The sequence below is a fragment of the Mauremys mutica genome, chromosome 20, assembly GCF_020497125.1.
Source record: "Mauremys mutica isolate MM-2020 ecotype Southern chromosome 20, ASM2049712v1, whole genome shotgun sequence".
NCBI lineage: Eukaryota > Metazoa > Chordata > Testudines > Geoemydidae > Mauremys > Mauremys mutica.
This window is the reverse complement of record NC_059091.1, coordinates 12,052,595-12,073,719: the sequence shown is the minus strand read 5'-3', so window position 1 is coordinate 12,073,719 and position 21,125 is coordinate 12,052,595. Positions and strand designations below refer to the sequence as shown.

Below are 21,125 nucleotides of genomic sequence, written 5' to 3'. Positions count from 1 at the left end.
ATCTGTCTCCGAGCAACAAATGGCCAGGGCCCTTACCCCCTTGAAAGGGGATAGCTAAAGGTGAACTAAGAGATCAGGTGACCTCCTGGCCCAGGAAAGAAACAAAGGCCAGAGAGGAGGGGTTGGAGTGGGTTTCAGTTGGGAGCTGGCTGGGGACGGGGAGTGAATGCCGACGTGGGTGTCTGGGTTGCTGGGCCCCAGAACGGACCCGGCTGAGGGATTCCATTCTCTGTACCTACAAGCTCTGTTTTAGACTGTGTTCCTGTCCTCTAATAAACTTCTGTTTCACTGGCTGGCTGAGAGTCATGTCTGACTGCAGGACCCTCTGGCTTCCCCAGGACCCCGCCTGGGCGGACTCACTGTGGGAAGTGCACAGAGGGGCATATGCTGAATGCTCCAGGAGGTGAAGCCATGTGAGCTTCTTGCCCTGGGGACAGTCTGCTCCAAGGGAGAGGAGGCTCCCCAAAGTCCTGACTGGCTTTGTGGGGAGCAGTTCCAGAGCATCGCCTGGGGACTCTGTGACAGCAACAAGGGCACACTGTTGACTCAGATCCAGTTTCTCATCCACTGTAACCCCTAGGTCCTTTTCTGCAAAACTGCTGCCTAGCCATTCGGTCCCTAGTTTGTAGCAGTGCATGGGATTCTTCCGTCCTAAGTGCAGGACTCTGCACTTGTCCTTGCTGAACCTCATCAGATTTCTTTTAGCCCAATCCTCTAATTTGTCTAGGTCCCTCTGTATCCTGTCCCTACCCTCCAGCATATCTACCACTTGCTGAGGGTGCAGTCTACACCATCCTCCAGATCATTAATGAAGACATTGAACAAAATCGGCTCCAGGACCGACCCTTGGGGCACTCCACTTGGAACCGGCTGCCAACTAGACATGGAGCCATTGATCACTACCCATTCAGCCCGACGATCTAGCCAGCTTTCTACCCACCTTATTGTCCATTCATCCAGCCCATACTTCTTTAACTTGCCAGCAATACTGTGGGAGACCGTATCAAAAGCTTTGCTAAAGTCAAGGAATAACACATCCACTGCTTTCCCCTCATCCACAGACCCAGTTATCTTGTCATAGAAGGCAATTAGGTTAGTCAGGCATGACTTGCCCTTGGTGAATCCATGCTGACTGTTCCTGATCACTTACCCATCCTTATCTCCCCCAGGTACCTATATGGGAAAAAACTAGATGGCAATGCCTTTGTCCTCTTTGGGGTGAAGGTGGATGATGAGAAGAGGAGTATCCCACAGTCGTTCAAGAGAATCTCGGTAATTCTTGTTCTTGGATGTGGGGGGGAGGGATTCACGCCTCCTGGGAAACTGTGTGGGTGAGGTCATGAAACTCTCTCTCCCTTTCTAGATAGATGACGGAGATGGAGAAGCAACGCTGACCAGAGCGATGCTTCAGGCTCGGTTTGTCAACCTGAACGAACTGGTTGGCCACTCGCTCTATGTCTCTGTCACCGTTTTGACAGAATCTGGTGAGCATCAGCAATAAGTGCACAGTCAAGTGCTTTATTCACGGGGTGTTCCAAACTGGTGCTGAGTGCAGTTCAAGGTGTTGATTTAGATGCATAAGGCCCTATCTGCGTAGGGCTCTGCAGATCTTAAAGGTTGCAGGCTAGATTCTTACCTCATTCGCTCTGGGGTAAACCTGGTGTGATGGGTTGCTCCCCACCTCTGGGGTGCCACCTGATCTATTGCAGTACTGCTGAGCCCACCTTTTCCACCATCCTGGGCTCCCATACACTGTTCTGCTCAGCCAGGCCCTCTCAAGTGTCCTCCAGCACAGCCTCAGGTAGGGACATGCCCAGCTGCAGAAAGACGCAGACACTGAAATCAGCACTGCATGGGAAGGCTTCAGCTAAGGAATTTCCCAGCACTCAAGTGCACACCCCTTCTGGAGTGTAAACCCAAAATTGTACCGTCTTGCACTGCACAGAGAACTGTCCAGCGTACACTCATGAAATTCGCCCCCTTCCTCAATGTGGAGGATGATATGCACAGCTTTTTGCTCCCCAGTTATGCATTCCACTGGTTTTAGAGAAAACAAAAACAACTTTATTAACTACAAAAGATAGATATTAAGTGATTATAAGGAACAGCAAACAGATCAAAGCAGATTACCCAGCAAACAAGCCAAAAATGCAATATAAGCTCAGATACTAAAGAAACTAGTTCCAATCACTTCCCTGACTTAAATAGGTTTTACATATGGCGGGAATCCTTTGTCTTCCAGTGTGATTCCCACCCCTGGCCAGTGGAAAAGTACTAATTTTATTATGGAGTCTAGTATCAGGTGACTTTATCACATGACCTTACAGCCATAACTCAAAGTCCATTTGCATCATTTGAGGAAGGTGGGAGATTACCCTCTTCAAAGATCTAGTGTTCTTCCTAATAGTTTATTGACTTGTATCCAGCCAGCCAGCCAGACTGATGGCATTTTGTCTGGTGGACGTTCTCCAGGTGCAAACACTTTTGTTGTACAGATATATAGTCAATATTCCTAACTTAAGATACAAAAATGATACATGCATACAAATGAGATTTTCATATTCAGTAAATTATAACTTTTCCAATGATATCTCACAAGACCCATCTTGCATAAAACACATCGTAATTATGCTATAATCATATAATAACAATATTTCTCTGAAGAATATGGGGTGTAGTGTCACACCTGGAGTAATTCCAGATTTCCACCAGAGAAAGTAGCTTGAAACTGTTGCACCTTTGTTTTCTGTGCATTGCAGCTTACCATTTCTAAGAGCTCTGGGTCAGCTCTTAGGGATAGTCTGGACATACTTACTCCTGCCTCACTGTGGAGGATGGACTAGATAATTTCTTGAGGTCCCTTCCAGCTATATATAGCTATGATTTCTAAACTTTCCCTGCAGTGGGAGCGGCCATGCTGTTCCAAGCAGCTGTAGCTTGTTACAGTTGAAACTAGTTGCTGTGCCGTTGCATGGGTCTGGCAATTGGACCAAGTAATCCAAACAACCAATGATGTTACTGCATGCAAATTAGTAGTAGAGTAAAGGTGGTGACTGGTTGGTTGAGTTGTGTGATATCACAATGGTCTAGGACTCTTGGCATGGCACATGCCTTACTGGACCTGTACACCAGGCTGGTAAAGTCAGAATGGCTGAGGACTTAAAAATTGACCTGTAACAGACTTCAAACCCCGGTGACGATTGAACCTGGTGATATTGTAACTAAAAAGAGCCCTTCTCTTGCATATAGAGCTGCTTCCATCACTTCACACAGACACAACAGACGTTCTAGGCTTCAGAGTGGTACATGGACAGAGTGACAGTCCTGGAATCTTATTATATAGATACACACACACTGTGCTCTCTCTCTCTCCCAGAGACTTTGTTTTTGTTCTTTCTTGTTGCTTCTTTAAAAGCTAAAATAAGTCGTTTTAGCATGAAAGGAGCTGATTCTGTTTTCACTGCTACAGTGCCACTGACTATAGGGGAGTTATTCTTGATTTATACTGGTGCGAGAACAGAATCAGGCTCAATGTCCTGCAGTAATGCCTACCCATAACGTGCAAAAATCACAAGTCAGTCCCCCCACTCCCCAAATCAAGAGATCATATGAAAAAATCATGATTTTTTTTTAAATAATAAACTTTGGGTGCTTCTTCATTCCCTCCTGGCTTTTGAGGCATTAGATCGCACTTGAAACATGTTTTGAAGCTTTTCTCTGCAACCAGGAGGGTTAGAAACTTATTTCTTCTTTTAAATGACAGCTGAGATTCTCATGCCATATGGTGATTCTAGCAGCTGGGGCTTGAAGACAAGGAATTAAAACAGGAGACTCATGATAAAATCACAAGAATCAGCAGCACTGAATCAACATTTGACCATGGCCTATTCTTTGTGTTTTACTCTTAAAGACAAAATCTGTATTGCCTCGCTCAGTTTTAATTGACCTATGGCTTTTCTCTGCAGGCAGCGACATGGTTGAAGCAGAGAAAACTGGAATTAACATTGTGACAACTCCCTATCAGATCCACTTCACAAAAACACCCAAGTACTTCAAGCCGGGGATGCCATTTGAACTCATGGTAATAACTCTTCTTCTGGATCATGCCCATTGTTACTCAAGGTGTATAAAGAGCACATAGGCATGCGCACGGGATGTGCCGGGTGAGCCCAGGCAACCCTAATGCAGGGATGGGAAAATGGTCCCACTCTCCTGTCGTGGCAAGCCGCGGGGTCCAAGCTCCCGGGATGGAGCGCCCAGCCAAGCAAGTCGCCGGCCCCTCCCCCGCCTTTCCCCATCCCCTGGAGCCATGCCACTGCATGCACAGCGCTCTGGGGGCTGGGGCTGCGCGCTCCTGCGGGGCAGTGTTTGGGTCCTAGGGGAGCAGTCAGGGGACAAGGAGCATGGAGGCTTAGATAGGGGGTGGGGTCTTGGGGGGCAGTTAGGGGCAGGGGTCCCGGGATGGGGTAGTCAGGGGACAAGGAGCAGGGGGGATTGGAGGTTATGAGGGGGGCAGCCAGGGGGTGGGTAGTAAGAGGAATGGATAGGGGCAGAGCGGGGGTGGGGGCTAGGGTAGGGTGGGGCTCCCTGGGTGCACACCCTAATGAAATGTGCTGCGCATGTCTATGAGAGAGGAGAGAATTATGGGTACTAAGGTAATGAGGGTGGTATAAGAACAGAAACAAAGGGCCACATTCCGATCTCAGTTACACCAACCTAATTCCAGTGACTCCACTAAATGCAATGGAATCACTCTAGGTTTACATCCGACTAACAAGAGCAGAATCTGGCCCAAAAGCTGACAGCAAATACAAGGTGTGGAATGGCACCTAGCTACAGGCTTGGCCCCAAATGTGCCCTGGGGTCACTCGTGTACTGGGGGATAATATTCCCTGGACTGTGTGTTAGTTGCTGGTGCTTCAGACTTTCCTGACTGTAGAGGGGAATTGGGCACAGGTCAGGAGTTGCAAAGGGTGGGGGGGGCATTTGCAGAAATAGGGGGCAGAGGGATCATTGCGGATAGGAGGATGTGGGGGAATTTCAAAAGTGGCACTGACAGAATGATTCTTCTCCCAGCGAGTTGGGCTGCATTATAGCGGGAGAAATATTATGCTCCTAAAATTCTGAACCAATCAGCCTCAGTCCTCTTGTCTGCAGAGAACATGGTTTGGGGTCACACACTCCTCTGGGGCTGAAGAGTTTGTGAAGGGAATTTAGTAGTTTTCTGTCAGCAGGCGCGTAAGACTATAAATTAGCAGAGAACTGAAGCAATTATCTTTGGCTGCAGACCAAAGGTGCATAAACGAGTAATTGGTGACCACAGTAATGAGCAGGTTAAGTCCATTTCTTATCTGCATATTTGCTTTACGTACAGTGGTGAATGGGATAAACATAAAAAAGAGTCAAAGAGCTGAATTGTAAGATCCATGCAAGTAGCTGTCTGTTTTTCTTGTGTGCATGGAGGTAATTTAATTGCACCGGCTCACTGAATGCTTAGGACTAACGTGGGTGCTCAAATTTTATACTGGGTGGAAATTTGGGGCTGGAAAGATCTTAGGTCAGAGGTGCTGACTTTCTGATTTCCCGGGGGGTGGGGGTGCTCGATTCCTGCTGTGCCCCAGGCCCCGTCCCCACTCCACTTCTTCCCCCAAGGCCCCACCCCACCTCTTCCTGCCCCCGCTCTGCCCTGCCTGCTCCTCCCCCTCGCCCCCTAGCACCTCTTCCCCGCTGCTGAACTGATTCTCAGCACTGGGAGGGATGGGGAGGAGCTGATCAGTGGGGCCTGCCAGTGGGTGCTGAGCACCCACTTTTTTTCCGTAATGGGTGCCCCAGTACCGGAGCACCCACAGAGTCGGTGCCTATGCTTAGGTCATTAGAGGTAGTGCAAAATACATTCTTGGGGAGAATACTTGATCTTCTTAACTAAACGCCAGCTGATTTATGTAGGACAGAGGTTGATGAATGTTCTATATCAGCCAAAGCCCAATATGTAAGGGTTGGTTTCAGAGTAGGATTGAATTTACGTCGGTTACCAAGATTCTGTTTGGAGCAACTGCATAATAGGTTTAAACCTTTAAAATGCCCTTGGCTTTTGCAAGGCCATTGATCTCTGCAGTCTTGAGAGTTTTCAGACCCAGGTCTAGTCAGCACTCGAAGGGTATGTCTAGACTGCAGTCATGGGGTGCGCCTGGAGCTCTAGCTGACATCCCTGAACTAGCTTCCGTCACCTAACTTGGGTCCAGGAACAGTGAAACTGTGGCAGCACTAGCTATACAAGCCCACCCTGGCCCCTGGATAATTACTTATGGGGCTAGCCTGCGCTGATGCTCATGCTGCCTTGGCTTCACCATTCCAGGACCCGGGCTAGTGAGATTAAAGCTACATGGGTACGTCAGCTCGAGCTGCGTCCACCCTGTAACTGGGTAATGAAAACAACCAGGGTCTGTCGGCAGCCGGGATCGAACATGGGATCTCTGGAGCTAATTACATGAGCTGTTACTGCATGAGCTAAAAGCCACAAGGCACTTAGCTAAGGCAGTAGTAGACTCATTACTCACTAAGTGATTTAGGTGCCAGTAGAGGGGCACAGAGCGCCACAGCCAGCAGCCATGGCGTGCATACAACTGCAGCCTAGACATCCCCTAAGTCAGCGTGTTAAAACTTTAATTAAGATCAGAGTTGAAGATATTTGTAACCAACTGGACACGACGGATGTTAGCGCAACAAATGTGTCTCTCTGGCTCCATTATTTAAGGAGCATCCATAGATTCAAGAAATATTTGGAAGTCTTGACTAACTGGCTTGACTACTCCAATTAACTGTTTTGGTTAGATGGGCAGTTGCCTTATTTGCCTGGGGCCAAAACAAGAAAAGACTAGCGTGAAATTAATTTCCTCTCTGGCCTACATGAATCAATTTAGTCTTAATTTTTGTATATTGTTTTGTTGGGTGTATAAAAGTGTAAACTGAAATTAGGAGAAGAGTTGAAGTTGTGGTTTTTATAGTTTTGTATGCTTGTACTTTTTAAAATGTGTATGCATTTTGTGGTGTGATACAGAAGATCATTAAGGCCCCATTCCTCAAAGTTATTTAGGTGCCTAATTCCCATTGAAATCCATAGAAGTTAGGCACCTAAATACCTTTGAACCTAAGATGCTACACATGCAATTTGATTTGAAGTTAGGATGCAGGGAGCACTGCACCCCTTATTTGATGGATCCCTTTTTGATCGTGCCCCTCAGGTCTACGTCACAAACCCCGATGGCTCTCCAGCCCCCCATGTCCCAGTACAGGCTGAAGGATTCCAGTCGGCTGGGTCGACCCAGGGAAATGGAACTGCCAAGCTGATTATAAACATGTCAGGGGATAGGCCGCAGGTTCCCATCACGGTGAGTAACCTTCTAACGCTGAGTCTGGGCTAAGTACTATATGCACCCTGAGGGCAATGCCCTGTTGGTGGCATTCACTCCCCTCTCATGCACTGAGCAGGGGGGATAACTGAACTCTGTGCATTCCATCTGCGCTTGGGGTCAGTTTCCTATAAGCCATTGGGTTTTGGAGATGCTCCAATCACCATGTAACCAGTGCTCCATCATGGGGCCAGAAGAGATCCCAGTAAACATTGACATGAGCATAAGCAGGTCCAGATTATTCCCCTTGCCACAATGAAGGTACCCACCATGCAGCAAAGGAGGCCTGCAGACAGCGCATGGCTGCTTAGTGTGAAGACCCTGTGAGGTGACACCAGGCTCAAGCTACAAAGCCCGAGAGAACACTGGATCTATCTGTGTCCAGCCACTTGAGGAGAGAGTCCCTCTATATTCCTCTCTCCTGCAAGGGGCAAGGCAGTCTCCTCTGTTCAGGGACATGTTCTCTGACAGTCCAGAAATCTGGAGTCCCAGCAGGACTGTGCCGAAGCGACAGGCCAATTAAAAGTGGCATTTGGCGTTTCTCTGAGGTGTCATGCTTAGAATGGCTGTTAGTAGCAGAATCCACCAAAAATGGCAACTCAGTGAAGCTTCCTTTGCTTTGCTATTGCTCATGGTGTGACCCAGTGTGAGGGGCTAGAGACCCTAAGCTCACTCCCAGATTCAACTAGGATTTTATCTCCACCTCTCCTGCAGGTAAAAACTGCCCATCCCAACCTCCCAGCAAACTGCCAGGCCTCTAAGTCCATGGTGGCTGAAGCTTATCAGTCCCAAGGAGGGTCTCAAAACTATCTCCATCTGGCGGTGACGGCTTCTGAGCTCAAACCTGGAGACAACTTATCTGTGAATTTCCACCTGAAGAGCAACAATCCAGCTGTTCTGAACCAGATCCAATATTTCACCTACATAGTAAGTGCTGCATCCCTGGGTACTGGGATCTCCTGGAATTTAAGCATCATCTGAGTTTCCACATGTCCTTTAATATTCCCACTGCATGTAAGGAGAACCTGTAGCAGAAAATTCTTCAGAGTCAGGCAGTATATGGATTGTGTGTGTAGCAGAGTGTGGCAGAGACCCTGGGTTTAGTAAACACAGTGCACTGGTGCACTTTATTTTCAGGCTTGTTTCCACCACTGTTTCACCATGAAGAAGTAATCCTTCACCGTCTGCAGGCAGGAGGGAGGGAGAGCTACCTCCCTGCTTTCATCCCCTGCATTTATTCTTTTCTCCTGCTTTCCTCTGGCTTCCTTCCCCTGAGGCTTTTATGCAGCCACAGGCTAATTAGGTAGCAGCTGTCTCCGCCTCTCCAATTAGGGCCAGGTTACCTCATAGAATCATAGAATCATAGAACCTCAGGGTTGGAAGGGACCTCAGGAGGTCATCTAGTCCAACCCCCTGCTCAAAGCAGGGCCAAACCCAACTAAATCATCCCAGCCAGGGCTTTGTCAAGCCTGACCTTAAAAACCTCTAAGGAAGGAGATTCCACCACCTCCCTAGGTAACCCATTCCAGTTCCTCACCACCGTACTAGTGAAAAAGTTTTTCCTAATGTCCAACCTAAACCTCCCCCTCTGCAACTTGAGACCATTACTCCTTGTTCTGTCATCTTCTACCACTGAGAACAGTCTAGCTCCATCCTCCTTGGAACCCCCTTTCAGGTAGATGAAAGCAGCTATCAAATCCCCCCTCATTCTTCTCTTCTGCAGACTAAACAATCCCAGTTCCCTCAGCCTCTCCTCATAAGTCATATGCTCCAGCCCCCTAATCATTTTTGTTGCCCTCCGCTGGACTCTCTCCAATTTATCCACATCCTTCTTGTAGCCTGCTTTAATTGTTCCCCTAGTAAGGAGCCGGCATGACAGAGGGCTGAAGCTGCAACCCTTTGCCCAGCACCCTGTCGCAGTGTGAATGAAATAAAGTCAGTCATGGGGACAAACCCTTGTCCACTTCTGGTTACTGACTCCAGGCCCTGTGATAATCAATAGAGCCCACTTCCTCCAGGAGCTGGAGATAGAACCCAAGAGTCCTAACAACCATGCCTCTGCATTCGCCACTAAACCATACATCCTCTTCGAGTTGCAGCTGGAACCAGGAGTCCTGACTCCTCCCATGCACTCACTAGAGCAGGGGTGGGCAAACTATGCCCCACGGGCCGGATCCGGCCCCTCAGGGCTTTGGATCCAGCCCCTCAGGGCTTTGGATCTGGCCTGCGGGATTGCCCCCCATGGCACCGCGAGCCCCCGCGCCGCTCTCAGAAGTGGCCGGCACCATGTCCCTGCAGCCCCTGGGTTGGGGGTCAGAGGGCTCTGTGCATTGCCCTTGCCTCCAGGCACCGTCCCCCGCTGCTCCCATTGGCCAGGAACAGGGAACCATAGCCAATGGGAGCTTCGGGGGAGGTACCTGGAGGCACAGCAAGGGCAGGGCACACGGAGCCCTCCTGTCCCCCCTCCCCTCCCAGGGGCCACAATGCTTTCTGGAGCTGCGCAGCATGGGGCCAGGGTAGGCATTCAGGGAGCCTGCCCTGGCCCCAGTGCCCTCCTCTGTCACCCTGGAGCCGCTTTAGGTAAGCAGCGTGGGGCCGGAGCCAAAACCCCGCCTGCACCCTGTCCCCCAATTCCCTGCCCTAAGCCCCCTGCCTGCATGGCACACCCGTCCTGCACTCCAACTCCCTGCCCTGAGCTCCCTGCTGCACCCTGCACCCCTGTGCACTCCAACCCACTGAGCCCTCTGCCACACCCCACACCCTCCTGCACTCCAACCCCCTTCCCTGAGCCCCCTGCCACACCCCACACCCCTCCTGTACCCCAGCACCCTGCCCTGAGCTCCCTTGTACACCTTGCACCCCTCCTGCACCTCAACCCCCTGCCCTGAGATCCCTGCTGCACCCCGCACCTCTCCTGCACCGCAACTCCTGCCCTGAGCCCCTTTCTGCACTCCCCACCCCTCCTCTGCCCCAACCCCCTTCCCTGAGCCCCCTCATACACTCCGCACCCCTCCTCTTCCCCAACCCCCTGCCCTGAGCCCCCTTGTACACCCTGCACCCCTCCTGCACCCCAACCCCCTGCCCTGAGCTCCCTGCTGCACCCTGCACCCCCCTGCACTCCAACCTCTGCCCTGAGCCCCCTACCACACCCTGCACCCCTCCACCTCAACCCCCTGCCTTGAGCCCCCTTTTGCAGTCTGCAGCCTTCCTGCACCCCAACCCCCTGCTCTAAGCTCCCTGCTGCACCCTGTGCACCCCAACCCCCTTCCCTGAGCCCCCTGCCACACCCCGCACCCCTCCTGCAACCCAACCCCTGCACTGAGCCCCCTCATAATCCAAGGGCCACCCAGAGGATTCAAGGGGCCTGGGGCAAAGCAATTTCAGGGGTCCCTTCCATAAAAAAAAGTTGCAATATTATAAAATACTATATTCTCATGGGGGCCCCTGCAGGGCCCGGGGCCTGAGGCAAATTGCCCCACTTCCCCCCCCCCTTGGTGGCCCTGCATAGTCCGCACACCTCTTGCACACCAACCCCCTTCCCTGAGCCCTCTCATGCACACCGCACCCCCTCCCACACCCCGCACTCCCTACTCCACCCCAACTCCCTGCCCTGACCCTGCATACAATTTCCCCACCCAGATGTGGCCCTTGGCCCAAAAAGTTTGCCCACCCCTGCACTAGAGCATATTTCCTCTTAGAACTGGGGATGGAACCCAGGAGTCCCTGCTCTCAGTTCCCTGTTCTAAACACCAGACTTCAGTGCTACATTTTCAGTGCAGAGTAGTAGGTCCACTCTGTTATTTTTAGAGCTGGACAATCAAATAATAAAGTTGCCATGTAGCGCAGATATTAAGTATATTTGGCGAGTGGGATGGGGGAAAGGAGGGGTGGTCTCTGTTGGTGAAACATAAACAATACTCAGATTTGGGAATCAGATTTGGTGAATATTAGCACCACTGCATCTAGAGCCTATTCCTGCAACACATGGATTTTAGCTTATTTTCCTCTCTCCGCTCAGATGTAAATGCCCACCTGAAAAGTTGCAAGTGACCGTCTCTTACTAGTAGAAAACAGGTGGATGGGAAGATTCATGGAATCTGAATCACCCATTGTGTTAACTCTTGTGGCCTTTAACAATCCACATCTCATGTTTCCCTGTTAGATCCTGAATAAAGGGAAGATCATTCATGTAGGGAGACAGGCCAGGCAGGCGGGACAAAATCTGGTGACCATGTCCCTGCCCATCACTCCAGACCTCATCCCTTCATTCCGCATCGTGGCTTACTACCAAGTAGGAAATTCAGAGATTGTAGCAGACTCTGTCTGGCTGGACATCCAGGACACTTGCATGGGAACGGTAGGTTGAGATTCAGGTTGGCCTTCTACATGTTAATACCTATGAAGGTGTCATTACAGGGGAGTTTTTCCTAGACTGAAAGTGCCGACTGACTCTCAAAAGGGACTCTACAAATGGCACGGTGGGGTTTCTCATTGACTGTCTCCCAGCAAATTCTGAATCAGATTTGATCGCTTTACACGTACAAAGATGTTCCCCAGCCCCCACACACCAATGCTGTCCACCCACTCTAGGATCCGGGAGTCAAGTTGTGATTTCTTCTAGCTCAGCAATAAAGACTCTGTGGATTGAAGTGGATGGAGCTATACTGACTTGCACCAGCTGAGTATCTGGCTTTGTATCTGCACCATAATTAGCCATTTTGCTGATGATGTGGCCATCAGAATTGATTCCAGCTCCATCTCCCATAGCTGGGCTGGCTCTTTGGGGCTAACAGGGGTAAGATATTTATTTTTGGCCCATGAATTCAGCAGATGTAACTCCAGATGCCTATAGGGGACCTGACTGTGATGTAACAACAATGCTACACTGCTGTAACTCCAGTTAATTGCTCCTGATTTATACCAGTGTGAGATCAGAATTGGGCCCACAGAGCAGATCCATTACACTTCAAACTTTGTAGATTTCTCAGGGCTGCCTGAGGGACAAAGTCACCTTTCCATCATGGCTCGAACAAAGGGACCTCATGGAGATTGGGTCTGATTCTGCTCTCAGTTTACACCCTCATGAATATGGAGTAACAGCACTGAAGTCAGTGGAGCTACTCCAGATTTACATAGCTGCCCTTGAGATCAGAACTAGGCTTTCGGATGCTCAAGGAAGCTGAGATCTTACCTCCTTTTCTCCTATGTTTTGCAAAGGACGGGCTCTTAGCTGCTCCCTCTGCTTTAAAACAAAACCTCTCCCTTCCCTCTCTTTCATACAGCTAGTGGTGAAAGGAGCCTCCAACGAAGACAGGAGAATCCATGAGCCGGGAACGCCAATGAAACTCAAGCTGGAAGGAGACCACAAAGCTTATGTCGGCCTGGTGGCTGTGGACAAAGGAGTCTACGTTCTGAACAAAAAGCACAAAATTACACAATCTAAGGTGGGGCATGAAAGATGTTGGTTGTAACGTGTGATGTTTATAGCGGGAAATGCAGCTCAGCCCTTATCCTTGCTCTACGCTCCAGGATGGCGAAAAGCGAAGTGAGCCTTTTGTTTGCAGAGCTGCCGCTTGGGGTGTGAGCTCCACTGTAAACTGAGCTGGGCCAGGCCAGGTCAGTACTTGGCTGGGAGACACCCAGTGAAACCCAAGGTACTGCAGGGAGTGCTGTTCTGGACACACTAAAGGACACCCTGCCCTTTGGACAGTGTTGCCCCAGATGGAGCTGGGTTGTAGGGGACTGTGTGAATGATGCAGTAGGGGGGCTCCCCCTTCAGAGGCAGTTCTCACCCCAGTGCCCATGGTGGTGCTGTACATCAGGGAGTCGGGGTGTGCTCAGTAGGGGGCGCTCTCCCTCCCCCAGTCAGAGCTGCACCCACTGCACCCAATGCCGCGATAGCGGATGCTGTGCTGCTTTGAGTGGAGTGGGGTCTTAGCAGGCAGTGCTGTCCCCTCCCAGTCAGTGCTGAACCAATGTCTCAGTGCAACATTAGGGGGCACTGTGCTGCAGGGAAAAGTGTTAGTGACTCAACAGAGGGTGTGCTTTCTTCTGAGTCAGCACTGATCCCCGGGCCCTATCAAGGTTTTAGGGGACGCAATGCTACTGAAAATGCCATTTCTCAGCTGACATATCAAACACAGGTTCTGGTCATTTAATGTCCTGCGACCCTTTCAACACGGGTCAGGGCCCTGGTGCTCTGACTGAATTCTAATTTGGGTGTTTAATTTCTCTCTGCCTAATATCCTTCTCTGTCTGGGTTCAACTGGCTGCATAATTTTTTCTTTCTCTTCCTAAAATTGGTTATGTTGCTGGTGCAGAATGGCTGTTTTGCTCCATCCCAAAGGTGGACACATTTCAGTGGAGACTGAGTTGCAATAAATCCTTTACTTATGACTCATATTTTGCTTTCATTTACACTACAGCAAACACAGAACAAGTCAAAGGAAGTCAGTGGAGTTACTGCAGATTGCATGGTTGTACCTGAGACCAGAATCTGGCTCACAGCCTGTATAATGCTTTGGGATCATGCTGGATGGCACCATATAAATGGGAAGTGTCATTGTTAACAATAACCTCTCAACCATTATGTTTGCATCACACAGATCTGGGACTTGGTGGAGAAGAGTGACATTGGCTGTACGGCTGGCAGTGGAAAGAACAATCTGGGGGTATTTACGGATGCTGGACTGGCCCTGGAGACAAGCAGTAGGATTTCCACCCCCCAGAGAACAGGTATCACTCTGAATGGTCGCCATGAGCGATGGAGGAAGGGAGGAAAGAGTCAGCAAAACAAGGCACAGTGACCTACGCCACAAGCCCAGAGTAGGGACATCGGTCTAGCAGGGCAAATCCCACTGGAACGGCCTAGGAATGGAAATGTTGGGGTTACAGTGGGGGATGAGAATAAGGTCCCTGATTCCCACTGGCCCCCACCTATTAAAAGAGGGATTAATTTTAAAACTAGGATGGTTCCAAGGAGGGGATTCAAAGAGTTTCTCTTCTAGTCCATTGGGTTTCTCCCACTTCCAAAGTATCTTTCTTCCCCCTGGCCTGGAGGGGACGGAGAGATGGTTGGTTCTTCTCTCTGACTCTATCTCTGCCACAAGCTACAGGCTTTTTGGGGCAGCGCACGAGGAGGGAGGAAAGAATGAAACCTTCTTCACTCTCCTCTTTCTGGTTGCCCTGGCTGGCTGAGCATCTGCCCAACAGCTCTTATGTGGCTCCCATTTGTGACAGGAAGGAGCAATATGTTATGTGCCAAAATGGCTTTTCTGGTTTCCTGATTTCCCCCTAAATCAATGGGGTTCCACTCATTGAGGGCTAGACCATTCTCGGAAATTTGGTAACTGACCAGATGTGGTGTCTGAAAGTTACCCTGTTACATCCAGACAGAGAAATGGCAGCAAGTTGAGTGTAGGCCTCACTTGGTAGGTGGGATTTTAATTTCCATTTCTCACTTCCTTCTGCAGATCCAGAGTGTCCCCAGCCAGCAAAACGCCGGCGTCGCTTCGTTCAGCTCATTGAGTATAAGGCAAACAAAGGTAGGTACTAATCAGGGGGGTTGCTATCCTTGGTCAAAGCAAGCATGCAAAGCAGAAATGTGATTCCCTAGCGTGACCAGTTTCACCCTGCTACAACCTCCTGCCAGCTGCATTTCCTGTAGCAGGAGATGGGGGAGTCTGGATAGAATTCCACATGGGGATAGATTGGAACTGGTCAGTTTATAGAGAGGATGTGAGAGAGGGATAGAAAACAATGAATGGTAACTTGCTCTTTGGGGCACGGACCGTCTCTCTGTTCTGTGTTGGTTCAGCCCCCAGCACTGTGGGGTTCTGGGCCATGACTGGGGACCCAAAGTGCTACACAACTCAAATAACAACAACAGCTACATTGTTACATTACCTATAGAAGCACAAGGAGACACTCAACCCAACTGAATGGTTTCTAATTAAGAATTTATAAAAGGAACTATTTTCATACACGATGCATAACTAACCCATAGTACTCACCACCACAGGATTGTATTGAGGCCAAGAGCCTAGCAGGATTCAAAAAAGGATGAGCCATTTACATGGAAAAGGAGGATGTTTACCATTCCATACGATAGGATTTTTTAAGAAGACCTATACATCCCCATGCTTCAGGGCATGAGCCAACCTCTAATTGGGGTCAGGAAGGAACCTCACTGTGGGCAGGTAATTCTGCTATGGGGTTTCTTGCACCTTTCTCTGAAGCAGCTGGTACTAGTCACTGTTAGAGACAAGATACTGGATTATAGCAGAGTGCCAGTTCCTATGTTCCTTCTTTGGCCATGTCTACTAGTAAATTAACGAGAGCGAGAAAGTGAGGACTAGAAGAAGCTTGGTAGGAATGACCTTCTGGCTTGTACATTTCAGCGGCAGATTACCAGGACCGGAAGCTGAAGAAATGCTGTGAAGATGGGATGTACGAAAAGCCCATGGGGCACAGCTGCGAGAAGCGGGTTGGGTACATCCTGGATACAGATGAATGCAAGAAGACCTTCCTTGACTGCTGCAATTATATCAAGACCATACGGGACAAGCTGCAACGGGAGCTGTACTGTTCTTCCTGGGGTCTGTGAATGCTGTGTTGGTGCCTCAGTGTCCCCTATGCAGTTCTTAAGTATCTAGCAAAGCAAAAGGCCAGTGCACCTAAATGCCTGACACTCTGTCTCCTAGCAACTGATGGCCTGGGACCCTCCTCTGCAAAGGTGTGGGCTGAAGGTGTTGGAGACAAAGGGATCAGGTGACCTCCTGGCCTGGGAAAGGGGCTGAGCAGAGAGGAGGGGCTGGAGGGGGTTGGGGAGTCTGGAGGTGGCTGGGGAAGGAAGGGAAGCACAGACAGGGCTCTGATTCCCCAATGGGGCTGTGGGGCTCCTGGGACCCCAAGAGGGACCTAACAGGGGGGATCCTGTTGTCTGTGCCTGCAAGACCGGTGTTGGACTGTGTTCCTGTCGTCTAAATAAACCTTCTGCTTTACTGGCTGGCTGAGAGTCCTGGTGAGTCGCAGGAAGCTGGGGGTGCAGGACCCTGACTCCCCCACACTCCGTGACAGAGCTCCACCTGGAACTTGCAAGAAGCAAGTACAAGGGTTTCAATATCACTCAGAGGAGCAAGACAGGGGGAGTTGTTAGAGAAATAAGACCACACCACATGAATCAACGCTGCCCATGTTCACAGATCTCCTATGGGGGAGATGGGCATGAATGCAGTGGCAGCAATCCTGTTAGTGTTGCACCATGTTGATATGGGGACCCAGATGAGTCAGGGTAATAACCTCTTCACAGGTCGCCGCTGAGGTTTAACCTTTGTTTCTAAAGCACAGTCCTCTACCACTTGAGCTAAAGGGGTAACTCCCTAGCTAGGGATAGTAGTAGGCTCTTACCTTTGCAGAATATCCACTAGAGGGCACACATGTAGCACAGAGCCAGTGGCCTATATCAGTGTTATAGGAGCCCAGAAAAGGCTAGCTCATGGGGGAACAGCAAGGCAGGCATGGAGAGAAGAAGCCAAACTCTAATTCATGCTTTTCTGGGCTGGCAGCATCAAAACTTGGCAATGTAGGTCCAATCAGGGATGCTTTCAGATCAGTTCTAGAGCAGGCCAACCCCCGAATCCTTTCAGGTTTGCCCCATCCCAATCAATGTCACTGCAGAGCCAGACGGTCTGTGATTTAACTTCCCAGATGTCTTAGATGAAGTTTTCATGTCCGACGAAGATATCACCTCAAGGAGCCAGTTTCCAGAGAGCTGGCTGTGGCAAGTGGAGCAGCTGACTGAGCGACCAAATGAACTGGGGTAAGAGCATGTGGCCGTGTCACTCCCATCAAAAGGCCACATTCAGACGTGGCATGGTGTAGCTCCCACTGAAGTTAGTGTCTCTCCACCAGCAAGATCCTCAGTAGAGCTGGGTGGAGTTTTTGTCATAAATTAGGCTCAGCATTCAGCAGCTGATCCATATTCATAGAGTCACTCCTAGATTTTAATGCCAGAAGGGGCCATTAGATCATCTAGTCCCACCTTTTGTATAACAGAGACCCGAGAATTTAATTCAGTTACTCCAGTTTTGAGCCCATATTTAGGTATTTAAAAGAACTGGCCCGACTTCCAGAGATGCTGAGCAGCCAGTGGTATCCTCTGGCTTCAGCTCTAATGAAAAAACAGGCTGCTGATTTAGGTACTAGAATATGGATGTAGGTGTCTGGCTGTTTAGCGTTTGCCTTTTATCCTGTTTGGGAACCGTTCCTCATTTGTGTTTGTTGTTCACGGTGTGTTATTGGGTTGCTGAGACATGTGATATTGATGGTGCTTTCTAATCGGATGGCTGAAGCTCTTTTTTTTTTTTTATGGTAAATGAAGTGATGGGTCAGGCCCCTCTCCACTGAAATGGAATATAATTCCCCTGCTTGGAATTAGACTGGGTCACTAGAATTAATATCCCAACCCTTGAGACTTTTAAAACAGGTTGTGTCCTGTGGCTGGTGCAGAACTTGGACTGCTGAGTTCTTCCCCAGAGATGGCTTTATATTTCAGTGGTTTGGTGAAGAAGGCTTTACCATGGATGTCAGTCCTAAGATAGAAGGATCTCGATCAGCGGCAGGCAAATGTTTTGGCCCGAGGGCCACACTGGGTTTCCGAAATTGTATGGAGGGCTGGTTAGGAGGGGCTGTGCCTCCCCAAACAGCCAGGTGTGGCCACGTCCTAGCCCCCATCCGACACTCCCCCCTTCTCACCCCCTGATGGCCTCTCTGGGAATCCTACCCCATCCAATCCCCCCATTCCCTGTCCCCTGATAGCCCCCCCAGGTCCCCTGCCCCATCCACCCCTCCCTGTGCCCTGGACTCCCCTGGACCCCCAGCCCCTGATTGCCCCCCGCTGCCCCATCCAACCCCTCCTCTCATTACTGACTGTCCCCTGGAACCTCTACCCCCATTTAACCCCCACTGTTCCCCACCCTCTAACCGCCCTAATCTCTATCCACACTCCTGCCCCCTGACCACCACCCCGAACTCCCCTGCCCTCTATCCAATCCCTTCTGCTCCATGCCCCCTTACTGGGCAGCCTGGAGCACTAGTGGCTGGTGGCGCTACAGCCGTGCCACCCAGAGCATCAGAACAGGCAGCCACGCCGTCTGGCTGGAGCCAGCCACACCACCGCGCAGCACAGAGCACCAGGTCAGGCTGGCTCTGCAGCTGCGCTGCCCGGCAAGAGCTCTCAGCCTTGCTGCGCAGAACATTGCGCCGGCGGAGCAGTGAGCTGAGGCTGCAGGGGAGAGGGGACAGCAGGGGAGGGGCCAGGGGTGGGCCTCCCAGGCCAAGAGCTCAGGAGCCAGGCAGGAGGGTCCCGCGGGTCAGATGTGGTCAACGGGCTGTAGTTTCCCCACCTTTGATCTAAACCCCTAGCTGGGGAATGTCCATGAGTCCTAGCTCCTTCCGTCTGTAAAAGACACTGTCTTTCTCTTTCCATGTAGAATTTCTTCCAAGAAGATGCCTATTTTCCTGAAGGATTCCATCACCACCTGGGAAGTCCTGGCTGTGAGCCTTTCAGAGACCAAAGGTGAGGAACACCACAAGCTCTCCAGAGAACAGGCAGAAAAGCTAATGGGGAAAAGACCCCAGGCCACAATGGGCCTTGGAAAGGTCACAGTGAGATGGAACAATCGAGGAGTCAGCAGACATGTTTCAGGACTAAAGTATAAGCCCCCCTGTCTCTGACCCTGGGTCTTTCCCCATTGCAGGGATCTGTGTGGCTGACCCCTATAAGATAACAGTAATGAAAGATTTTTTCATTGACCTCTGGCTGCCCTACTCTGTAGTGAGGAATGAGCAGGTGGAAATCCGGGCTATTCTCTACAACTATCGGGACCAAACAATTAAGGTAAGCTCACCGCCTCATGGGGCTCTGCAATGGACCTGAGGTGTCAATGCTTTGACAGACAGGCAAACCAAAACAAAATGGTGGAAGGCTTGTTCTTCTAGGTCCTGATGCCTTTAGGGCTGGACATTCTTGTCTCCCATTGATCTTGTTGGGTGCTCAGCACCTTGCAGGATCAGGGCTATGAAGTTAAGAACTTAAGATGGCCATACTGGGTCAGATCAATGGTCCATCTATCCCAGTATCCTGTGTTCTGACAGCGACCAGTGCCAGGTGCTTCAGAGGGAATGAACAGAACAGGCAATCATCAAGTGATCCATCTCCTGTTGCCTATTCCCAGCTTCTGGCAAGATTGCATGATATAGAGGGAGATAAAAGAATACGCTTCTGTCTGCCATTCTTCTCTGGCTGGGCCTCAAATCTGTGAGGAGGTACCAGGTTCGGGCCTTTCTGCTGACTCACACCAGTAGCCAGACCAGATGGGTCTCATTACTTCCACTCAGGAACACCACAGGCTTGACAGCCTCTCTGAGGCAAGACAGAACTGGAGGTGGTCCTGAAGGGCCTCTTAGGAAGGAGGTCAGGATACAGTCACATGCTTTGTAAGTACAGTCATGTCTGTTATTTATTAAGATTAAAGGCAAACTCCAGTCAGAGGGTACATTTTGGATCAATGCCCTACAGTGTCATGGTGTGCAGACTGCCTGCTCATGAAACTGTTCTCTTCTCAGGTCTGGCTGGAGCTGATACACAACCCAGTTTTCTGCAGCGCATCCACTTCCAAGGCTAAATACCGGCAGATCCTTGACATCAGAGCCAAGTCCTCCCTGGCTGTGCCATTAGTGATTGTGCCATTGCAGCTGGGATCTCACGACATTGAGGTCAAGGCAGTGGTGTGGGGCATTTTTGTGTCTGATGGTGTGAAGAAGAAACTGAAGGTTGTGGTAGGTATCAGGTGACGGGGCATGATATTTGGTGGATCGCAAGAGGCTGGAGGCCAGATTGGCTGGCTTCTGGAATCGGTGCTGTACCTTAACTTGTTAAATTAACACCCTGCATCTCTATCCTCATCTCACTTCCTCCCCTTCCCTGTGGCAACTACAGCAGGGCTGGGGCTGGCCAGGTTATCTTACATTCAGTCTTCTGAGCCGTCATATAAGAGACTTAGGTTCAGTTCCTCAGGCCCAGCGTCTTGCTCCTTGGACCAGTGAGTGCTGGAATCAATGCAGACTTAGTGCACCCAGGGAGAACCTCATGTCACTCGGCAGAGAGAGCTGAGCAAATGAGCAGCATTGGTGGGTTGTGAAGGGCGTCCCTTTGGCCCACCCCAGGAGATCATTGCAATGCTGGGTGAGAGGAAGATCCTCCACTGAAGATCAGGGAGTAGAAAAGTCCTTCAGGGAGGTCACAGAGCAATGATGGAATGAATTGAGCTTCTCACTTCCTCGCCCTGCCAGACTCTGTAGGCCATACTGGGTCAGACCAAAGGTCCATCTAGCCTGAGGTCTGATTCCAGACTCATTGGGATGGAGCCTGTTCTCAATTTCACTTGACCGCTGACTTCCAGTGCAGCCACTCCTGATTCACACTGATCACAAGATCAGCAAGTCGCTCACCTTTTCCTACTGCTCTTTATTGTCTCTGAATGCTACTGTGCTTACTATGCTCTTGTCATTCCTTTCTAGCTGGAAGGGATGAGGATGTCCAAAACAATTAACTCTGTAGTATTGGATCCATCTGCGAAAGGACCGGGTGAGTAGCTGCACTGCTTTGCCTTTATGTGGTGCCTCTCATCCTGAAGGTCTCAAAGAATTCCACAA

General features: G+C 50.2%; 1 protein-coding gene across 1 annotated transcript in view; it reads left to right on the top strand.

Annotated features, from left to right (window-relative positions):
- LOC123353778 (complement C3-like) overlaps positions 1-21,125 on the top strand; it is a 77,126-nt gene that overhangs the window by 12,689 nt on the left and 43,312 nt on the right. The window contains exons 8-22 of the mRNA XM_044995187.1: positions 1,170-1,272; positions 1,364-1,484; positions 3,966-4,081; positions 7,242-7,388; positions 8,124-8,336; positions 11,572-11,766; positions 12,692-12,853; positions 14,015-14,144; positions 14,882-14,953; positions 15,809-16,006; positions 17,106-17,229; positions 18,902-18,987; positions 19,169-19,308; positions 20,037-20,249; positions 20,991-21,057. Of these exons, the coding sequence (XP_044851122.1) occupies positions 1,170-1,272; positions 1,364-1,484; positions 3,966-4,081; positions 7,242-7,388; positions 8,124-8,336; positions 11,572-11,766; positions 12,692-12,853; positions 14,015-14,144; positions 14,882-14,953; positions 15,809-16,006; positions 17,106-17,229; positions 18,902-18,987; positions 19,169-19,308; positions 20,037-20,249; positions 20,991-21,057 (2,087 nt within the window). The remainder of the gene's footprint in view (positions 1-1,169; positions 1,273-1,363; positions 1,485-3,965; positions 4,082-7,241; positions 7,389-8,123; positions 8,337-11,571; positions 11,767-12,691; positions 12,854-14,014; positions 14,145-14,881; positions 14,954-15,808; positions 16,007-17,105; positions 17,230-18,901; positions 18,988-19,168; positions 19,309-20,036; positions 20,250-20,990; positions 21,058-21,125) is intronic.